At 44.1% G+C, this 23,200-nt stretch overlaps 1 protein-coding gene across 1 annotated transcript in view; it reads left to right on the top strand.

The window, feature by feature from the left end:
- The window catches only part of Slc35f2 (solute carrier family 35 member F2), a 47,163-nt gene extending 34,842 nt beyond the window's left edge, over positions 1 to 12,321 (top strand). The window contains exons 4-8 of the mRNA XM_051156473.1: positions 1,924 to 2,083; positions 3,404 to 3,560; positions 4,893 to 4,945; positions 6,154 to 6,308; positions 11,625 to 12,321. Coding sequence (XP_051012430.1) covers positions 1,924 to 2,083; positions 3,404 to 3,560; positions 4,893 to 4,945; positions 6,154 to 6,308; positions 11,625 to 11,813 — 714 coding nt within the window. The 3' untranslated portion in view covers positions 11,814 to 12,321. The remainder of the gene's footprint in view (positions 1 to 1,923; positions 2,084 to 3,403; positions 3,561 to 4,892; positions 4,946 to 6,153; positions 6,309 to 11,624) is intronic.
- The last annotated feature ends 10,879 nt before the right edge of the window (positions 12,322 to 23,200 follow it).

Genomic DNA, 23,200 nt, shown 5'->3' on the forward strand with positions numbered 1-23,200 from the left:
GTAACAGAGTTGGGGCTGAAGCCTCTCTAGTTCTTCCCCCAACATAAGCACCCCATCCTTGTCATGCCCCATCCGGCGTTCTTAAAGGTAGATAAAATTTACATTCGATATGAAGACATACTTTTTGATAAGATGTCTTCTGCAATAGTGTTTAGAGTGGGCTTTTCCTATCTTATTTTTATTATGTAAGAAGTACAGCTTAGACCCTGCTAAGCCATCATGGGTAGATTCCACTGGTGTCTTCCTGGATACTGCTTAATGGTTGGTTGTTCAGGAAGGCTCAAGAAAACACTCAGGAGACTAAAGAGTAAACGGTATGGCAGGGCCCATGGGTACACGTGGTATGCTGACATCCAGTGATGGCACTGCCATGGAAACAAGCAATAAACTTCAGTAGCTGGGATCCTTCAGACTGCTGGAGGCTTAAGGCTCTGACTTGTCCATGACAGGCACGGAGAAAAGCAGTAACAAACTTAAGACACCACGGAGTGAGCAGTGAAGTGGAAGTTTCAGAAACAAACTTAAGACACCACAGAGTGAGCAGTGAAGTGGAAGTTTCAGAAGTAGAATTAGTGTATGGTACACGTTTACATTTTTATTCCTGGTGCATTTATTTCATGCATCAAGAGTTATCCTTCAGGGCTTGCAGAGATGGCTTGGTGGTTAAGAATGCTTGCTGTCCTCGCGACTAATTGGAGTTGTTTCCAGCATTCATGTCAGGTGGCTCACAGTTGCCTGCAGCTCCAGCCCCAGGAGAGCCAAGACCATCTTCTGGCCGACGCATCCACCCGTGCCCACCTCCAAATTAATTTTTTTCCAATGTATTTTATCCTTGAATTCACACACAAACGAAGTCAAAGTAAGAACCGAGTGAATTCTCTATCCTTTCTTATACTGCCAGGGATTTTGGATTTGCTATACTTTGAGTACTCTTGGTCCCCACTTGATCAGATGGGCAGTATGAGGGGCATAGCAATTATCCTATGGACCCACAACGATGGAGGAACATACGCTAATGATGAGGAGGGAGCAAGCATCTGCCTCATGTGGTAGACCGGAACTCTGTATCTGGGAGATGGTGTCTGTTCCTTTATGGTAACCTGCACTTGGTAGTACTGTGCTCAGTTACAATTAAATGTTGGACTTTGTGATGTGTAATTTCATGTCTGTCTAATCTAATGTGTGCTTCCCAGGATAGGGCTCCTATCTTGTTCAAATTTATATTCTCAGTTCCTTTTATGATGTACCCCGCCATGGCTCTGTGCTTGCCAGGCAAGTGCTCTGTCACTGAGTTGAATAGCCAAACCCTCTTACAGAGTCTTGGACATTGGACATGCTTAATAAATATCTGTTGACAGTGTAAATGGATGTCCTGGAAGGAGACTCGGCTTCCTGAATTTGAAGATAAACACAGAGGGTAATTCAGAGGCTCCTGGGTAGGATGAATAAATTCAGCCCTCGAGGCTCTTTGTTTGTTTGTTTTGAGGCAGATATCATGTACCCCAGGCTGGTCTAGAATTTGCTATAAAAGTCAAAGGTGACCTTGAACTCCTAATCATCCTGCGGCTACCTCTAAAGCACTGATTTTATACAGTATTAGAGATCAAACTCAGGGCATGTCCTGCTAGGCAAGCACTCTACCAACTGAGCTACAACCCAGTCTGACTTTTAACCATATGATTTGGGGCAACTAATCTCTGTTTAGACTTTGGAGTTTTATGTGCACATCTAAAAGGGGCTTGCAGTCCCAATGTCACACGGTTCCCATGAGGATTACATGAGTTAACCCAGGCACATCGCTCGTGTGCAGGGCCAGAGACAATAAATGTTCCACGAGCGCTTCCTCCTGTCACAGCTCAATCATGCTTTTTTGTTTCAAGCTGCTGAGATGTTTGGCTCTGCTCGGTTTTTCTTCCCATGCAGCTCTTGGACTGCTTTGGGATTCCTGTGTTGATGGCTCTCTCCTGGTTCATCCTCCGGGCAAGATACAAAGTGATCCACTTCATCGCCGTGTTTGTCTGTCTGCTGGGTGTAGGGACCATGGTTGGTGCAGACATATTAGCGGGGAGAGAAGACAGTTCAGGTGAGACCGTGTCATTTGCTCGGCCATGGAAGTGTATTTGCTCATGTTTTCAGGGGAGTTTGGCAAGGGCACACTGGCAGAGAGAGTGGGCGATGGAGGGACTCTGCCGAAGGTGAGCAAGAGAGGCCGTGCTGTGAGCAAGTGTGTGCTCACTTGCTGGGGTGCCCCTCCCCAGTGAGGTGTGTTGGTGTTCTTTCTCAGCGCTCTGCATTTCCTCTAGCACTTTGCTTCTAAACATTTGGTTTGGTGATTTTTTTTTTTTTTTTCTGTTTAACTGCATTTTCCCACTTAAGCATGTTTAGAATTTTATTTTAAATATATTTGTAGAAATAATCTTTTCCTTAAAACGTTTTTGGATTAGTTACTCCAAAACCTTATATTTTTGAGCTAGCTCTCTTTTTTTTCTCCTCCTTTATGTCAATTCCTACGCTCTTTCTTTTTCTCCCTCCATTTTTCATCCTTTCTTCTCTCTGTCTCCTTCCTTCCTTCCTTCCTCCCTCCCTCCCTCCCTTCCTTTCATTCTAACCCCTCTCCTCCCTCCCTCCCTGCTCCATCTTTCCTTTCCTTCTTTCCTTGAATTAAAAAACTCAAAATCCTCCCTCCTCAGCCCTGCCCCACCCTGATTGCTGGGGGACAGCCCCCTGTGCCCCCACACTCAGAACTGCTTCCTTCATTTATATCAAAAAAGAGACTTGGCTGGAAACCTCTTTTTAATGAGTCTGTTGATTTGAGTGCTTTGGTGTGTTCCTTTTTTTCTTTTTCTGTTTTTGTTTTTGTTTTTTTGGGACAGGCCTTTTTTGTATATCCCTGGCTGCCCTGAAACTCATTCTGTAGACTGGGCTGACCTCAAACTCAGAGATTTGCTTAACTCTGCTATTGGGGTTGAAATATGCCACTACCACCTCGCTGGAATATTTCAACTGACAATATTGATGCTAAACCAGGTCTGAATCTCCAAGGTGACTTTAGGATCTCCTTGGATCAAGATAAACTCACTTCTTTTGCCAAGCATTCCTCCCTATAGTTCTAAACAATACACTGTTTCTTTTAGTGTTTTCCTTTCCTACAGTTCATGGGCTTGTCATCTCTGTAAATGGCTTTCTTTCACGATGGCGTCCAGTACCATCTTTCAGTCTGTTGGACTCCCAGGGGGTAAAAATGTGAAAATCACAGCAGTTGTTGTGCCCGACAGTAAGGACAAGAGCCTTTAAACTTATAGAAACTAGGATTAAATAAAGTTTGATTCAAATGAACAGAGTTTGGTAACTCCTGGTTTGCCTGCTGACAACACATTTCTTTTTGTGTCTTACTGCCCTGCAGGGAGTGATGTTCTGATTGGTGACATCTTGGTCCTTCTTGGGGCTTCCCTGTATGCCGTGTCCAATGTATGTGAAGAATACATTGTGAAGAAGCTGAGCAGGCGGGAGTTTTTAGGAATGGTGGGCCTATTTGGAACGATTATCAGTGGCATACAGCTGTAAGAATCTAAAATTTTTCATAAAGACAAAAACAAATATGGGAGTAGGGGGCAGAGGGCTGCACAGTTAGGGAGGGGGAGTGACTTATAGCAAAGTATAATGACATATATGTGAATATGTCAAAATAAATAGCCAGCAAAATGCCTCAGTAGGTGAGGGTGCCTGCTGCCAAGCTTGATGATGGCTTGAGTTCAATCCCTGGGACCCACATGGTAGAGAGAAGGAACTCCTGCAAGTTTTCCTCTCCCCTCCAAACACACACACACACACACACACACACACACACACACACACACACACACACACACACACAATAAATTGCAAAATGAAACCCATTACTTAACATGCAAACTTATTTTTTATTTTATTTTTATTTTTTTCATATTTTGGTTTTTTGAGACAGGGTTTCTTTGTGTGGTCTTGGCTGTCCTAGACTCACTTTGTAGACCAGGATGGTCTTGAACTCATGCGATCTGCCTGCCTCTGCCTCCCGAGTGCTGAGATTAAAGGTGTGTGCCACCATGCCCGGCTTTACTTATTTATTTATTTATTTATTTATTTATTTATTTAAATCAGTAAGTAGGGGCTAGAGAAATGGCTCAGCGGTTAAGATATCATGTTGCTTTGCCAGAGGACTCAGGGGCACTGGTTCTCAGCACCAATATAAAGGCTCAGAGCCATTGTAATTCCATTTCCAGGGGACCCAACCAAGGGCTCCAGTGCACACATGGTATAGAGACATACATGCAGGCTAAGCACTCATACACATATAATAAAAACAAAAATCTAAAAACAATAAGAAAACATTTGATAGATGATTACTTTCTCTAACACTAATATTTGTTTAACACCAAATCACATTTGAAATCAATAACTTGATAAAAATCTAATAAAAGATTCTTTTTTCTTAACTTGTTTGGTTTTTGAGACAAGGTCTTACACTGTAACTTAAGCAGTCACTGTACTGCCCAGGTTCATGGCAATCCTCCTGCCTCAGCCTCCTGAGTGCTGGGATTACAAGTGTGAGCCACATGCCTGTCTGGATATTTTTATATTCTTTTTTTTCTTTTCTGAGACAGAGTCTCACTGTGTGCCCTCCACTGTCCTGGAACTCACTCTGTAGACCAGGTTGGTCTCGATCTCGGGTCTGCCTGCCTCTGCCTCCCAAGTGCTGGGATTAAAGGCGTGCACCACCATCCAGCAGACGTTTTCATATTCTAAGGAAAAAAATTAAAACTCAACATAACTCTTTCCCTTAGCCAAATTACAGCTTCTAAGCTTTCTATAAAGTAAGATGTGGACCTTTACACAGCTTCTTGTTTTGGTTTTAGATTGATTGTGGAGTATAAGGGCATTGCCAGGATCCAGTGGGACTGGAAAATCGGTATGTACTTTAAACGATGACTTTTTAAGTCAACAGTCTGTCCTTTAACTGACAAAAATGCACACCAAGAAATTAATACCTCATTTTAGTCATATTTTCATATCTTTGGGAATCCGTACCAGTGATGACGGTTTGCTCTGAGAATTGGTGGGTTAGTCTCTGTTATGATTAATTCTTAATCTTTGTCTGAAGGATTAGCTTTTCTTTCCTAGGAATTCCGAATAAAACCAAGACTGACCCTTTCACCATAGCTATCAAGTAAACATATTGACATCTTCGTTCCTTCACCTTTTAAAGGTTATCATGGGCTTCATGTAATTTGTGAAGCATTCATCTCAAGCAAAGGATGGTTGTGTAATCAACTGCTGCCCACTGTTGCTCCACTCCTTTGATGTCCTTGGGCATTTCTGGGAATAAAACAGAAGGTGTTAGGATAGTTGGGGAAGATTTGAACCTTGATCATGGTCAGGAAGTCGCTAAATAGTACATAAATGTTGCCGAAGATTGAATGCTATGATTACATAATGCAGGGAAATTAAATATCTTAGATGTCCCGAGAGAGAGAGAAAGAGAGAGAGAAAGAGAGAGAGAGAGAGAGAGAGAGAGAGAGAGAGAGAGAGAGAGAGAGAGAGAGAATGTACTAAGCATAGGATGTGCTTGCCTCTGCCTCCCGAGCGCTGGGATTAAAGGCATGCGCCACCATGCCCGGCAATGGGCTGAATTAAATATAGTGGATCTAATGCCCATCTTTGATGTCCTAAAAATACTTTATTGTGAATCTAGTCATACATACGACATCTAACCAACAAATCAAATAAAAGCAGCCAAGGGCCAATGAGGAACTTTATTTTTTTGACATGTGATACTGACCTGGCCATCCTTTTGTCTCGGGAGGGTGGATAATGCAGGATGATACAGCTGTTGCCTTGGTCACAGCCCTGTGGATCATCCAGCTCCCTGCTGGATCTTCACAATGTGTTATTTTATGATTACTATTTTCCAGAAAGCTTTGCGTTTCTCTCTCTCTTTCTCTCTCTCTCTGTGTGTGTGTGTGTGTGTGTGTGTGTGTGTTTTAGAACATTGACGGTTAAAGAGAAGCTTTGCAGGGAGTTTGTCAGAAGGTCAGGAAGTTTTCAGTGGGATTCAAACTCTAAGCACCTTGTCTCCTGATTTCTCTTCGTCACTTGAGCTATTCCATTTCTTCACAGCCTTGCTGTTTGTGGCATTTGCCCTCTGTATGTTTTGCCTGTACAGCTTCATGCCATTGGTGATTAAAGTCACCAGTGCCACCTCAGTCAACTTGGGCATCCTGACAGCTGACCTCTACAGCTTTTTCTTTGGACTTTTCCTATTCGAGTATAAGGTAAGAAAACAGACCATGTTCAAATAAGGAAACATTTTAAGGATTAAAACAAATTTACTTATTTATTTGAGACAGAGTCTTAGGTATCTCAGGCTAGCCTGAGACTCACTGTGCAGCTGAGGATAACCTTCAACTTCCGTTTTCTTATGCTTGGCTTCTGCATTGTTGGAGAGGTGGGCCATGGGCAAGCACTCCCCAGTTGAGATATACCCCCAACTCAAAAATAAGGTTTGTTCATTCTTTCTCTCTCTCTTTCTTTTTTTGTTTTTTGAGACATGGTTTCTCTGTGTAGCCCTGGCTGTCCTGGAATTAGCTCTGTAGACCAGGCTGGCCTATGACTCACAGAGATTGGCCTGCCTCTGCTTTCTGAGTACTGGTGAAGGTGTGCATCATCATGTCTATCTAAAATGAGTTTCTTTAAGACCCTGGATCTAAAACTAAAATGTTCTTGTTTTCTTAACAATAATCTCACTGGGCAGGCTTCATTTATTTTGTTGCTGCTAACAGCTTAGAAGCTGGTCTGAAGAAGAATTCTCCTTCTAAGCCTTTTCTTTTTTTAAATTTATTTTTATTTTTATTTTTTGGTTTTTCGAGACAAGGTCTCTCTGTGTAGCCTTGACTGTCCTGGACTCATTCTGTAAACCAGGCCGGCCTCGAACTCACAGCGATCCGCTTGTCTCTGCCTCCCAAGTGCTGGGATTAAAGGTGTGCACCACCACCACCTGGCTCCTTTTAAATCTTTTCAAAGTGATAAAATACAGCAAGTTTCCTCTTTGATGTATAGCTGAGAGCACTGGCTATAAGAGATGCTTACACATGTCCCAGGGGCAGCCACATTTCTTCTAAGGGAGGGAGCTGCTGTTTGGTGTTGTGAATGGATATTAGACACTGGTGGGCTTTTCTACACCAGCTAGTTCCCAGATAATCAAGACAGAGATCTCTTGGAGTTATAAAAGCTTTAAAGCACAGTAATTGGGCAGGTATCAACCCTCTGAGTTATTTTTTTCCCCAGCTACACAGCCCATGTTACTTGCCTGCCTGGGCTGCTTCTGTTCTATCAGGTCAGCCCCAATGGCCACATGCTCATGGTCCACACTGCCCCATGGTGACTTCCTTCTCTCTGCCTTCCTCTCCTCTTGCCACATCCTTTGCTTCCTCTCCTCCTGGCGTCTTGCTCCCTGTGAGACCCCAAGCCTGGGAACCTGAGCTCCACCTACTTCGCTTCTGCCCAGTTACAGGCTTCAGCAACTTTATTAACCCAATCAACTGTAAATTAGGCAGAGCAAGGTTTACACAACAAAGACTGGTGTAAATACTGGTGAGGAAATGTACATCAGGGCAAGTGACCAGATCTTGGGAGCCAGTAATTAGCATTAAAATACATAGCATCACAGCATTAATCTGGTACTGAGGCAGCACCTGGCCTTCTAGGGATCTGGGGTGCTCTGTACTGGGAGCCCAAACTAGAGGAGGGCCATCTGTGACCTCCCTCACCTGTTTCCTCCCTCTATATTTAAAGACTATTATTACCTTTCATTTATTTATTGTGTGTGTGCACATATGTAACTTGGCATATCTGAAGATGTCAGGAAATAACTTTCAAGAATCAATTGTCTCCTGCCCTCATGTGGGGCTGGGTTGTTAGGATCTGACCTTGCAGTGCCTTTACCTGCTGAGCTTTCATCCTGGCCCCACTTTTCCTTTTTTTTTTTTTTTTTTCTTCTTTTCTACACTAAGATAAAAGTAAAGGAATAAAACCTTCCAGTTTGAGGTACACTTGTCAGTACCTATTATATTTTGAATCATAACACATACTTTATTTGATAAACCTTGAGTATTTCAGCCTAAGATCTTAAATGCTTTCTCATCATCTGCTCCTATCATGAACATGAAGAAGGGTTTTTAATGTGTCCTGCTGTTGGGCATGTGACAGCATGCTGCTATTCCCAGAATGGGAGAAAGCTATTGCGTGACTACCCTTCCAGTTCTTTTCATATCATATTTTATTGTTTTGGCCAAAGGTCATTGAAAGACTCAGAGAGCAAAGGACAGCTCTACCACGGTCTTCAGAGTTTTAGATGTAGTTTGTGCAGGTGTGCGTGCGCAGAGGCCAGAAGAGGACATATGCTATGTGCCTCATTTCCTTGAGACAGAGTCTCTCACAGAACATGGGGCCCCTGGGATCTTCACTGGCCCCACAATGCCGGAATTACAGACTTAGTAGTCACACCTAGGTTTTATGTGGGTACTGGGTATCCGAACTTAAACCCCTGTGTCTGCACAGCAAGCCCCCTTACCCGCAAGCCATCTCCCCGGTTTCCTGGGTGTGGTTTCTGAAGGCAGACTCTTATAAGCCACCAACTAGTTTTAAAAGCTGTAGTCCCTAAAATAACTTTGCCTCAGATTTTTTTTCCAAGCCAACACTTGTAAAAGAGGCTTAAAGTCCCCTTTTAAAGTTTATCTGTTTCTGCTCTTAAATACTCCGCATCTCTAGTATTGATCCTGACCTAATATAGGTTGGATAAAGGGGTCTATAGAAGCTTCTCATGCAGGTCTAAACACAAAGGATAGGGTTGAAAATGGGGAAAGGCTAAGAGCCCTGTTTGGGAGACCTGCCATCTTCACTCAGTCTCTCTACTTCAAAGAAGTGACATAAGCTGGGCGGTGGTGGCGCACGCCTTTAACCCCAGCACTCAGGAGGCAGAGACAGATGGATTGATGTGAGTTTGAGGCCAGCCTGGTCTACAAAGTGAGTCCAGGACAGACAAGGCTACACAGAGCAAGCCTGTCTCAAAAAAACAAAGCAAAACAAAACAAAACAAAACAACAACAACAAAAAAAACAAAACAAAACTACAAAAAAAAAAAAAAAAAAGGGACATAAGAGTTAGAAGTTAGGTTCTCACAACACTGGGAAATGACTAAAGCAAACAGGACCTATTTTAAACAAACTATATAGGTTTTCCCACTGGTCACATGAACACTTTCTAGAAAGCAGGAATGGCTTTCATAACTCTGGTTTTTAGAGTTTACTAAGCTGGGTGCAACAGCACTGGCCTAAGCTATGGGTTCAGCTACCTGGGAGACTGAGGCCGGAGGATCCCCCAAATCCAGGAGGCCCAGAACAACTTGAGTAGCATAATGGGGTGCAGTCTCAAAGGGGAAGAAAGTAGGGAGCACATTAAATAAATAGCTTTAACTTCCTCTGACGGTGCCTGAGGCAGTTGTTCCATCACCAATATTAGACACCAGCGATGTGATAGACACCATGCTAAACGCTAGAAATAAGATTTGAAAGCTCACTAAGAACGTTAGCCAGCTCTTTAGCTTGACGTTATCATTGGTTTGTTATTTTATTTCATCGTAAACTTCTCTTGTGTGTATTTATGTGTTTTCGTGTGTGTGTGTGTGTGCATGTGTGTGTCCATTCATTTGTGTACCCACCAGATGTGTGGGTTCCTGAGGAGGTCAGAAAAAAAGATGTTGTGTCCCCTGGAGCTGGAGTTACGGGTGGTTGTAAGATGTCTGACACAGTGCTGGGAGCCAAATTCTTGGCCACCAAGCCGGCTCTCTAGTTCATGCTTTATGTATTTATTTAATCTTGATACAGGGTCTTTCTATGTAGTCCAGGATGGCCTTGAACTCTCATGTCCCCTGCCGGGATTGCAGGCGTTTGCTCCCAGGCCAGGCTGTCATTGGGGTTATGTCATCACCTAATCCAGGGAAGGCTGCCCTGCCTGGGGGAGGCTGTTCTGGTCCTTAAGAAGGATGTGATGTTTCATGCCTATAGCCCGGGCACTTAGTGAGTTTAGAGACAGCCTAAAGCACATGAAAACGTGTCTCAAAACAGCAACAGTACCCCAAACCAAACCAAGCAGTATGTTACTGCTGTGGGCCTATCCTTATAGACTGTGCATAACTGAAACTGAGAAAACAAACAAACAAACAAACAAAGAAACCAACCACAAATGAACAGGGGCCAATTGCACTGGTTTAAACTTGAACTTTTGAAGGATCCTTAATTTGAAAGAGAGCAAAGATTGAAATGATTCAGGGTAGTCGACTTTGACTTTTGGGGTACGGCAGGGTGCCATTTGTGGAGTCCACGCTGCCCAACGGACTCATGTTCTTGTCTCGGCCGTTCTGCTCTGGGTGGTCATTTTCAGCCTTAAAAAGAGTTAACGGGGTTGGAGAGATTATTCTGCAGTTAAGAGCATTGACGCTTGCACAAAGGCCTCAGATTCAATTCCCATCACCCATGGTGGCCCCCAACCATCTGTACCTCCGTTTCCAGGGGATTCAAAGCCTTTTTCTGGCCTATGCAGACCCTTAATACATGCAGGCCCTGCATACATGCAGGCAAAACACACATACACATAAAATAAACATGAGGGAGAAAGAAAGAGTGAGCAGATTAGGGAGCAGACACTCCCTCCGTCCCTGAGATGCTTCCATTGGCATATGGGTCCTTCTGGAGAGGGACAGCAGATGCCTCCTATGGGAACTGTTCCCTATACTGTCCTTGCTCTGGTCACCCCACTTCAGACGCCTAAGAAATAATGTCCTGACTCTGTTTAGCTCTGGAAATCTGAATTTGCTAAGCTTTTGAGAGATATTATTATTATTACTGTTATTATTATTATTATTATTACTTTTAATGGACGACTTACCCACAGAGATGCCACAGTTGATTAAATTTAGCAAGATGAAATTCAGTGGAATAGTGTAGGCTGAGAAGACCCTAAACACATGGTCTTGTGTTGGATAACTACCATAAGCCCGGCTCTCTCCTGGTATGCATATTGGTCAATTAATTATTCTATTTCATGAGACTGTTTTTTGGATGAGATCCAGTAAATGGGTCACCATGGAGAAAGACAAAGCGATTTTTCCCAAAGACCCCAGGATGTAGCTCAGCTGGTAGTATATTGGCCTAGCATGTATGAACCAGCTGTGGCGGCCCACGTCTGTAATCCCAACACTGGGGAGGCAGAAATAAGAGGGTCCGACATTCAAAGTCAGCCTTGACCACTCAGTGAGTTTGAGATCTGCCTGAGTTACATGAGACCCTGTCACAAACAAACAAACCAACAAACAAACAAACAAACCCAAGGGTCCAGTTAACTTGTCAAGACAGGTACTATTGTCTGAGCCCAGCATTTACCAGTGTATAGGAGAGGGATGGGCTGCTGCCATCTCCTTTGACAACCTTCGGAAAGAGACAGAGAAGGTAGATCTCAAAGAACAGTTCGCGACAGGCCACAGCACCTTGCTTGCGTGCGGGAGTGTAACTAAACTGCCGGCTTTCTCCTCCCAGTTTTCAGGGCTCTACATCCTGTCCTTTACCATCATCATGGTCGGCTTCATCTTGTACTGCTCCACGCCGACACGCACGGCGGAGCCAGCGGAAAGCAGCGTGCCCCCTGTCACCAGCATCGGGATAGACAACCTGGCACTGAAACTGGAGGAGAGCAGTGTCTCAGAGACCCACTCTGCAGGCTTGTAGCTGGCCAAGCCACAGACTCCGGGGTGTCACCAGGAGAGAGAGGAGCCCGCCACTGCCACGGGTGTATCTGGGGAGACATCAGCCTCACAGTGAACACCCACGGCACTGGATTACATCCGTGCTTAGATTTTAGAAGGGAACACTGGCCAATGGTTCCAAACTAGAAATACTAAAATAGAGCAGAGCCCAAGGGTAGTGTTTCTGTCGGTTTAGTGCCAGTCCCTGTCAGTGTCAGAGAGACGCATGCAAGGCCCCTTTCTGGGGTTTTAGTGACACAGGTAGGAAGGGAAGGGCCTGGCCTTAGGACTGTTTAGGTAGTTAGGAGTTGGGACAGTCTGGGATGGTTGTGCAATAAGATTCCTCTTTTGGAAGCTTCAGGGTTTTGTACTGCTGGGGCAGTCACCATCCACGGGCCTTATGGAATTTAGACACCCAGGACACATGGTCCCTGATGGCATGTGATAGTAAATGGGTGGGGCAGCAGTTGAGAACTCTTAAGTTTAAAAAAAAAAAAAAAAAAAAGTGACTGCCTTGAGAGCAGTGGATGAGTGCAGAGATCCAGGACTCCTCACCCAGCTGTGTTCTTTGGTCTCTATGCCCTCTTGCTCCTGAGTTCTGAGTGCCAGAGCAAACTGCTCTCAACGGCTGTTACAGCAGGTGGGCACCCCTCACGGACAGCCCCACACCACACTCTGAGAGCGCTCCAGGTAAATCCGCTCATGTTGCGCAGCAATATTCGTTCCCCGTTGTCCTCATCTCACTAAGCCACAGTTTAGAAAGTGAACCTGCTGCCAGTTCTCACAGCAAGATCATAACTGGAGAGATTGGTTCCTATCCCTGGTTGGAAAATGTATTATCATTAAAATGCATAAACAGTGCTAATAATTTCCCAGAGTCCTGGAGTCCTGGAGTCCTGACTGTAAGAGGACAGAGTCTTCCTTTTTCCTGCTGGTTTACAATGCTCCAAGGCTTCTGACAATTCCTTAGTACAGTGTCAACATGTTGCCTCATCATAATGTCAGCCACCTTCAGAAAACTCTATGTAAAATATTTTGTATAATAAAGAAATTTGGGGTAAGTGTTCAATGTTATTAAAAGCTTTAAGCCAAAAAAAAAAAAAAAAAAAAAAAAAAAAAAAAAGACTTTAAACTCATGGAAATAGAATCACACTGTGTGTGTTTGTTTGAGATTAGCCCATTTCTCTTGCCGAGCTCTAGCTGTATGTTTGGATCTTGTTTTAATCTTTATGTATGTGTGCACGCATATATGTGATGTGTGTATGTATGCATTCACATGTGTTTGGATGTGGGCATGCATGTGCCATAGTTCTCAGATGGTGGTCGGAGGGGCAGCCTCAGGTGTCAGTTCTTAGATTCTACCTTGTTTGAGGCAGAGTCTCTTTGCTGTCCCCTGAAGCACACACCAGGCTAACTGATCCACAAGCTTCTGGAAAGGCCTTCAGTCTCCTCTCAGTTAATACTGGGGTCACAGTATTCCATTGCACTGCCTGGCTCTAAGCAGGTCCCGGGGATTTAAACTCAACTCTTCACACTTGGCTTGTGCAGCAAGCGCCTTACCCATTGAGCCATCTTCTCAGCTCCTTTTTTTTGTGAGACTGTCTTACTGTGTGGTCCAGGCTGATTTTGAACTTCCGATCCTCCTGTCTCAGCCTCTTGAGACTGCAGCTATGCAGCATGATGCTATCCCTTGTAGATATTAAATAGCTTGGTACTTTCACAGCTTTCTTCATAGGCAGCTTTTCTGAAGCAGGTGTCCTTTGAGGCAAGGCAAGACATACCTGCTTGGGAGCTGCACTGAGACTGAGTGGGCACACAGTCCTTGGTAGCAGCCAACTGTTTATATGTTTGAATGACCCCAGTGAGTGGTAAACATATCTGAATGAAATAGTCTCTTATTCTCCACAAACTATTTAAACTAACGTTTCAATGGCTTTTTGCTTTTTAACCTCCCATCAATGCTAGGCAGACCACAATCCCAAGGGTTCTAGAACCTCCCAAAACTCTACCACCAGCTGCAGACCCATCCAAACCCCAACACCTAGTGAACAATATGAAGGAGATGCTCACTAGCTCCCACGTGTGGACAAACTGTGCAACTAGATTGTGGCAACACTAGAGAAACAACTTTGCTGATGCCATTGTTATTCGTGTATTTGGGTGGGCAGGTAACATTCCTCCCCTTCCCCGCCACCTCCCCCCCCCCCCCCCCCGCCCAATATCAGGGTGTCAGACATCCATTTGATATATCTTTAATCAGTGGGGTTTCCAAAAGGTGTCACTTTGCCAATTGTTTTGGCTCCAGGACTACCTGTGATAGCAAGCAATTGCTTCCGTAATTGTTTGTTAAAGGGTATTTTAAAATAAATTATTTCTTTGTGGGAGAGTGAGGAATAGAGAGAGAGGGAAGGAGGAGGGAGGGAGAGGGGGTGCAGAGAGGGGGGCTAGAGAGAGAGATATGTATGAATGTAAGTATGTATTTATGTGCAAATCTGTTTGCCTGTGTATGCCTTCTTGTGAATAGAGGCCAGAGGTTGACATCAGGTGTCTAACTGTATCACTCTCTACGTTATTTTTTGAAGCAGGCTCTCTCTCTCTTAACACTGTTTCAGATAGATTTGCTGGCCAGTCAGCCCCAGGATGGATGTGCCTGTTCCTGCCTCCCAGACCTGAGGTTACAGATGATCATGATCCCCCCAACTTTTATGTGGGAGCTTCAAATTCGAGCACAGTTCCCCATGCTTACACTTTACCCACTGAGCCATCTCACTAGCCTGATGGGTTTTGGTTTTGTTTTAGACAGGGCTGTCTATTAACTCACAGAGCTCCACTTGTGTTGTGGGTGGGTTTTTTTCCTCCAGTCCCTAAGCTCCTGAAATAATGACTCATGAGACTAAAGATACTTATTTACAGATACCTAGGTCATATAGCTAGGCTCTTCTCTGACTAGCTTATAATTTATTTTATTTTATTTTTTATTTTTTTGTTTTTTTGTTTTTGTTTTTTGGTTTTTTTGGTTTTTTGAGACAGGGTTTCTCTGTGTAGCCTTGGCCATCCTGGACTCACTTTGTAGACCAGGCTGGCCTCGAACTCACAGCGATCCGCCTGCCTCTGCCTCCCAAGTGCTGGGATTAAAGGTGTGCGCCACCACGCCCGGCTCTAGCTTATAATTTAAATAACCCAGTTTACTAATCTACATCCTGCCATGTGGCTGGTTACCTTGCCTCAGGTGCCACGCATCTGTCCACCTCATACCTTGCTGGCTGAATCTCTTGTGCCTGGCTCTTTCCCAGAATCCTCTCTCCCTCCGAGATGTTCCATCTCCCATTTCCTGCCTAAGCTATAAGTCATCAGATTTATTACTGACATGGGCTACATTCATACAATACACGACATTCTCTCAAGACACCAACTTTTGCACACTACCTTAACCTGCTGGTGATTGTTTTAAAGAACATGTTATCAGGACTGCCCTCAGCAGGGATTGTTCACAGTAAACAGTTATAGAGTTGGGCTCCTGGAAGAGCTGAGACACATTTCACTCACAGGGAGATTGAAGGCTAAGATGCAAGTGGAATCCGGGTTTTTAAACCCTTTAGCATCAAGGTCCCAGTCAGTAAGCTATAAGGGAAGATCTTATCCTGAGGAGATGCTGAGCCAGCCACCTCATGAGAGCTACAGGAAGGTTTCTGGGGAAAAGCCTGTTGTGAGAGTGTCATTTCCTCTGCGGTACCAGAGTCTGCCATTTAAGGAAGCTATAATGTAAACATCTGTCTCCTTAAGGTCTTCTGTATGCCCAGGCACGATTCTGTTCTCTATCATAATTATGGTGATGTTCCGTCTCCTCTACGCTGAATTACTTAGTTTCTGGGCATAGCCTCAGCCCTCACAATATATCAATAAATGGGAGAAATTCAGCAGAGAGCCACTTAGCTGATTAAAAAAGCAAGAGGTTTATGAGGAACTTAGGTAATGCTGAGCACACAGCTCTCCGGAAGTCACATAGAGGGTGTTTTCAGAAGCTTGAGCATGTATTTAAATGGTACACCAGAGGATAAAGCCTTGTCCAAACAGCAAAATATTACCCATCCTTCTCGGTCTTGACCTGTATGGTTTAACACCATAAGGCTTTGGCCCCCAGCGTGAAGATCTTTACCATGTAGTTTATTCCTTGGCTTGAACAATGCTCTCTCCTAACAATCTTAATTCAAAGCACAGGTAATTATGGAGATGGAAATATAGATTAAAAGGGTGGTGGGAATGGAGACAGATAAAAGACCGTTTGAACATTTATTATGTCTAACTGGCCACCAACACACGTTTGGATGTTTCCAAATGCTTTTCGCCCAGTCACCTGTCACTGCTCTCTGTTTGCCTGGTGAAGAGGCCAGAGCTCATACAAGATGTGACTTACAGATGTGCAGAGCTAGCGTGGAGAGTTTCCTTGTGAAATCTCACCTTTTCTGACCTTGGGTGTTAATTTTGCTTGCTGGGTGACTGTGCTTTTCTATGCCTACTTCATATACCTTCAAGGTATGTGTGTGTGCGCACGCGTGCACATGTGCACGCAGGTATGCACGTATACAAATATATATGTATATATTATAATACACACACTTTAACTTTTTTCAGCACTGAGGCTTGAATCCGGAGCGATTAAGATGGGGCATTATTCTAGGCTGTGGCTCTACAGGGCTTTCAAAAGTTTGATGCATTTTATTATAGTTTAGGAAAATGGGCATTCTGTGAAAATGCTCACCTGGCGGTCTACCTTCTGCCTTGCATTGTTAATTCACCTAATTAGCAACTCATTATCCTCCCAATTATAATTCTAAGAGGATTGTGGGCAGAGATGGTGTCTATGGCAGGTGGGATGTTTGAAACCCAATCCCTGATGTGGTGGTGTTTGAAGGGAGGGTATTGGGAGGCCTTTAGGTCTTGAGGGCAGAGGGACTAGTGCCATTATAAAAGAGGCTTCAGAGAGTTGCCTTCCTCCTTATGCCTGGTGAGAAATAGTGAGGAACTGGCCATTTAAACAGCAGGAAAACAGGCTGTCATTGGACACCCAATCTACAGATGCTCAGTTCCTGCAACTGTGGAAAAATCAACTTCTGTTGTTTGAAACCACGCAGTCCTGGATATTTTTTGGTATGGCAGCAGGGATGGACTGAGACATGCCTCAGCCTATACCAAAAGTTGTGAGGAAACTTGAAGCGAGCTCTTTTAATATGTAACAGCAGCAGATTAAAGCTTCAAGAAAACAGACTCGACATAAGCACTATATTTGTGGGCTCACATGGTTTTCCTCTGTTGTGTCAGGTCCTCGACTTGTGAGAGACCGGGTTTCATCCGGCTACATAGTAATAATTCTATGACTTAGGAAAGCAAAGGGCAATTCAGTATTCAGAACATTGCCTGACTTTGCCTGATGATGGCACCCAGTACGCTCACATTTATCTCTCCCAAGAAGGCTCAGTCTTGACGTCAGCTAAGATAGGGCAGAAGAAAGATCTTTAGAAGCTACTCAGTGAGGGGACACTTGCTATTCTAGTTTGGGACGGGGGGGAACCAAAGCCTAGATTAGTAGGTTCTATTTCTTATTATTAGAGTGAAGACATGCTTTTGAGAAATGCTCAATCAAATAGAGGGGAAACTATGACCACCGGTGTTGATATATGCTGGTGAAAATGACCATGGGAACCCATGAACCTAAGTAGAAGAAAACATTTTTACAGGTGAAACGGTAGGAGATTTATTCTTTCATTAAAACCCAGTGAAATCTGCGTGTGGTGGTGAACACACGTAAGCCCAGCGCTAGGGAGGCGGAGGCACAAGTGATGAGAGTGTGACGGACACAAGCTTGGGATGGATGAATAGTAAGACTTTATCTTGGTTTCTTTTCATGTTGCTAGATACAATACCATGATAAAAGCAATTTATGGGGGAAAAGGATTCATTGTCACACCTGGCTCATGACCATGGCAGCGAAGTCACCGTGGTAGGAGCATGAAGCAGCTGTCACATCACATCCTGTCAGAAAGCAGATGGGGGTGGGGTGGGTGAGGAGTCGGGGATGGGGGGTCGGGGGTGGATGCTGGTCCCCAGCTCCTGTTCTGCATTTCTATAGACCGAAGTCCCAGCCAAAAGGTGGTGCCACCACAGCTGGTAGATTTTTTCCCCCATCTCAACCCAGAGGCTCCCAGACAATTCTAGACTCTGTCAAGTTGACAACACAGATCTTGTCTTACAAAAAAAAAAAAAAAAAAAAAGTTGAATGGGCTGAGATGGGTTTTTTGCAATTTTTAGAAATATGAGGTCTCATGCATCTTGGCTGACCTTGAACTTGCTGTGCTCCTGAGAATTACCTTGATCCTGTCTCCATTTTCCAAGTGCTAGGATTATTACCATGAGCCACTGGGGGCCACCATACCTGGTTTTATAAGGTGCTGGAAATTTAGGTCTGGACTTCATGAATACAAGGCAGTCTACTGAGTTATAGCCCAGCCCTCTAGTGGCTTTTATTGTTGCAGAAGTCACATGTGTCTGGCAGTGTACTAAGTCTTTATACATATATATAATTTAAATTTTACTTTTTTTTTGTTTTTTCGAGACAGGGTTTCTCTGTGTAACAGCTCTAGCTGTCCTGAAACTCGCTCTGTAGACCAGGATGGCCTTGAACTCACAGAGATCCGCCTGTCTCTGCCTCCCAAGTGCTGGGATTAAAGGCATGTGCCACCACTGCCTGGCCAATTTTACAATATCTTAAGCATATTAAATTACATCTGCATTGCCAACTGAGGAAGTTGGGGCTGTCTCAGTCATCTGGATTAGGTTCCACTACCCTAGCAAACAATACCAAATATCTTTAAAATGTTACAGACTGTGCTGCCATGTTGGCCATGCTGTCTTCCCGTTGTGAGCCTGCTTTAAGTTATCCTCTCTCTGGAACACAGGCCAACCACGAAAACTCCATCCTGGTTCTGAAATACTACCCAAGACTGACAAGTCTTGCTTTATTTTACTTTTCACTAGCCAAAGGAAATCAAATGTGCAGTCCAATATATATTTATTATTATGTATACAGTGTTCTGTCTGCATGTACACCTGTAGGCCAGAAAAGGGCTCCAGATCTCATTACAGATGATTGTGAGCCACCATGTGGTTGCTGGGAATTGAACTCAGGACCTCTGGAAGAGCAGTCAGTGCTCTTAACCTCTGAGCCATCTCTCAAGTCCCCATGCAGTCCAAATTTAATAGGGGGTATAGAATGTGAGCTCTACCATGAACTTGGATGGGGAGCAGTAAGAGGCATTTCTATGTATCCTTTTGCTTAAAGAAGTCAAACAACCCTATTAAGTCTAGACCTTCCTCTCCTTAGTCCTGGGCCTGTATTGTTATCCACTGTGATGTACTGACGCAGCAAAGTTATAACTCTTGCATTGTCTATCATTGTTGAAATAGTAAAACCAGCAATGTGGCCAGATAGCAAAAGGATGACCAGATTGTGACGGATTGGTTTTGTTTTGTAACATTAAAAAAAAAAAAAAGTCATTGTTTAGTGGTGGTGGCACATGCCTTTAATCCTAGCATTCAGGAGGCAGAAGTGGGTGGATCTCTGAGTTCAGGCCAGCCTGATCTACAGAGTGAGTTCCAGGACAGTCAGGGCTACACAGAAAAACCCTGTCTCAACAAAACAAAACATCAAACAAACAAACAAAAAAACCACAACCAACCAACCAACCAACCAGCCAACCAACCAACCAACCAGCCAACCAACCAATCAGCCAACCAACCAACCAGCCAACCAACCAGCCAACCAACCAGCCAACCAACCAACCAACCAATCAACCAACCAACCAACCAACCAACCAACCAGCCAACCAACCAACCAGCCAACCAGCCAACCAGCCAACCAGCCAACCAGCCAGCCAACCAATCAACCAACCAACCAAATAATATGAGGCTCAGTTCAGTGGTAGAACACTTGCCTAGCATGTGGAAGGCCCTGGCTTTGAGTCTCAGTGCCACCAGGAAAAAAAAAAAAAGTCCTTATCCTGATACACAGAAGTCTTGTTAGAAAGTAGGGAATTTAGGCTTGAGCACTATGCTTGCTGCATTTTAGTTAAGTACTGTCCACACACAACTGTGTGAGAGTGCTGGGCTTAGTAGTCCATGAACCTGCTAAAGTGCCATCTTCATCCTCAGGAACCTGAGAAACAGGAACCTGAAAAACAAACTCTGAGTTTGGGGCCTGGGTAAAGTGCTTCCTGGGAAGTGTGAGTTTGGACCCCTGGCACGCATGCAAAAACTGTATGAGAAAGATGGTCCATTTGTAACTCAGGGACCCAGAGCGGTGGAGATGGGGGATCCCCAAGACCAGCTGGCTATCTGGCTAGCTCCAGGCTCAGTGAGAGACTCTGCTTCAGTAAAGAAAGTAGACAGCAGTGGAGGAAGACACTGGGCACCAATCTCTGGTTTATGCACACACATGCCTGTGCATTCGCCCCACATGAACACACTTGAGCACACACATGCACACTGCACATACATGCACACAGAGCTCTGAGCTTTGGATTTGGGCTGCTTCTCACAAACCTTGGCAACTATTGAAAATGCCATGCAGGCATAATCACTTACGTGCTACTGTATTAAATCCTGTGAGTTCTTTATGGGAAGGTTTAAAATAAAGGAGCGAGTTGGAGTTCACAGACTGATTTCAAGGCTTGACTAGAGACCTCTTCTGGTTCTCTGGCCCTGGGAGGGCAAAGCTCAGTCTAGAGACTACCATATTTTTCGGACCATAAGATGCACCTGACCATAAGACACACCCAGTTTTTTTTTTCACACCCAGTTTTTAGAGCAGTAAAACAAAACAAAACAAAAACAAGAAAAACAACAACCGGACCATAAGGCATACCCTAATTTCTCTCCCACATTTAGGGGGAAAAGTCCGTCTTATGATCTGAAATATGAACTGTGTATCCTGACTCTGGCCCCTGCTGGTGAGTCTGGGGTAAGAGACAATTTGTTACAGCCAATTTCCTGGCCTGAGAAAGTGAAGGGTAAGTAAGTGCCCAGCAGGGCTCCAGGCACTGCTCCTCTGGGACTATGTGGGGCCACTGTGCTCTGTGTGTGGCAGCTCAGCTTCCTGATTTGTCCTCACATTCTGTTATTTGTCACACCTCCGTTATTTCAAGTCTCACAATCTTGCCACTTCCTTTGTTATCTTGAGATAACCAGTTGTTTTGGTATCAACAGCAAAGGAGACTGATCCAAAAATAAAAGGAGCCCAGAGTGTTAAATATAAACTACTCTGTAAAGCAGAGGCACATTTCTATTGTGTTTATTTTACTAACGAATTAGTGCTCATGGGCTTTATGAGTAAAGAGTCTCCATAGGAGACTCATTTCCCCCTGAACCCTCTATAAACTCAAGAGGGCTTTTGTCTAACCTCTGCCTCAAAGCCTTCCAGCATCTCACAGAGGACACTGTTACTTTCTGGACTGAGACCTGAGCAACTACATACCTGCTCAGATTTCTCTAGTCCCTTGCTAGAGAGTGAATGATTTAAACCCAATGAAGCCTGCCTGGGTATTCTGTAGACCCTGATATTTAGTGCACAATCCCCAACCCCACCCCAGATAGGGTCTTGTTATGTAGCCTAGGCTGGCCTTGATCTTGTGATTTTCCTATTTCATCCTCTGGAATTCTGGGATTATAGTTGTGCACCACCATTCCCAGCTTAACCTTTTAATTTGTCCATGTTTTAGACTTTATCTCTTAAGGTGTCAGCTAGCCTCTGACAGCAAGGAACGATTTGAGGGTCCACTGCCCAGACTTGCTAATGTCATCTGCTGCCCAGGGGTCCTGATTTTTGCAGCACAGTCAAGCAATTATAAAATATTCAATTCTTAAATGGAGAACAACCCTCACTCCCCTCCATGCTAAGCTCTCTAGTCTGCTGTAGGATTTCAGTCTTATATTTTGAGTGTTATAAAGATAACTCACATTTTCAGAAGAGATATTCCCAAGGGGCTTAAGTGTGACCACATCAAGATCTGGTGTGAGATAGTTTTTAATATCTTTAAGTGAACGTATTCCAAAGGGGATATGTTTTCAGTTTATTTAGGGCAGCTGTCTGGTGCCTTGCATACTGAAAAGGAGAAAGAAAAGACAACTCTACAAGTTTATTACCTATAAGGTCATTTTATTATATTATCGGACTCACTTACACTCAAGAACCAAACTATCAAATTTGAAAAACATAATTTCTCTTTAAAAGCATGATGTCAGGAATCTCTTCTTTGGTGAAAATTAATAATTATTCTTTATTGCCATAGCAATAACATTTCCTGCCAAGAGTGTAATTTCAATTTTTGGCTCAGTGGAAATATTAGTCTTTTTTGCAATATATATGTATATTTATTTCTAACACCCATGATGCTCTGTTTTATTGTCTTCTTGTTTTATGTGTCCTGTCTCAGCATGACCAATTTCTTCCTCCAAGCCATGGTCCAGCCAGTAGTAAGGGCTTTGACACTGACAGAAAGATTCCCCAGCTAATTCTTTCCATTGCCTGAAGAATCTATTGGGGATGAAGCCCAGGAGTAGAACACTCACTTATCATACACAAAGCCCTGGGCTTGGTTCCCAGTACAATGCACAGACACACACACACACACACACACACACACACACACACACACAGAGACAGAGAGAGACAGAGAGACAGAGAGAGACAGAGAGACAGAGACAGAGAGACAGAGACAGAGAGACAGAGAGAGAGACAGACAGAGAGACAGAGAGACAGAGACAGAGAGACAGAGAGACAGAGACAGAGAGACAGAGAGAGACAGATAGACAGAGACAGAGAGACAGAGAGACAGAGAGAGACAGAGAGACAGAGACGGAGAGACAGAGACAGAGAGACAGAGACAGAGAGACAGAGAGACAGAGACAGAGAGACAGAGACAGAGACAGAGAGACAGAGAGACAGAGACAGAGAGAGACAGAGACCGAGAGACAGAGACAGAGAGACAGAGACAGAGAGTCTATGTACCTGAAGGACCCGTGGTTACTTACTATCTTTGTTTTGATTACAATTCACAGCCTAGAACCAAGCACACCTGGACTCCTCCTCTCCTTTCTCCCTCCCTTCCTATGTCACCACATCCTCCAAACAGGGAAGTGACTCCCTGTCACACGCACAACGTTTACTGAAGGCACGAAAGGTATGACGCACAACTACTTCCCTCCACCCTTACTGTATTCCTCTATCTCCCTACATTCTCATAGGCCAAACTCTGGTTCTAATATTTTGTTCCTGGACCTGAGGACGCAGCTCAATGGTAGAACACCTGCTTAGCATGC

Source organism: Acomys russatus, chromosome 14 (assembly GCF_903995435.1).
Source record: "Acomys russatus chromosome 14, mAcoRus1.1, whole genome shotgun sequence".
In the NCBI taxonomy this organism is placed as follows: Eukaryota; Metazoa; Chordata; class Mammalia; order Rodentia; family Muridae; genus Acomys; species Acomys russatus.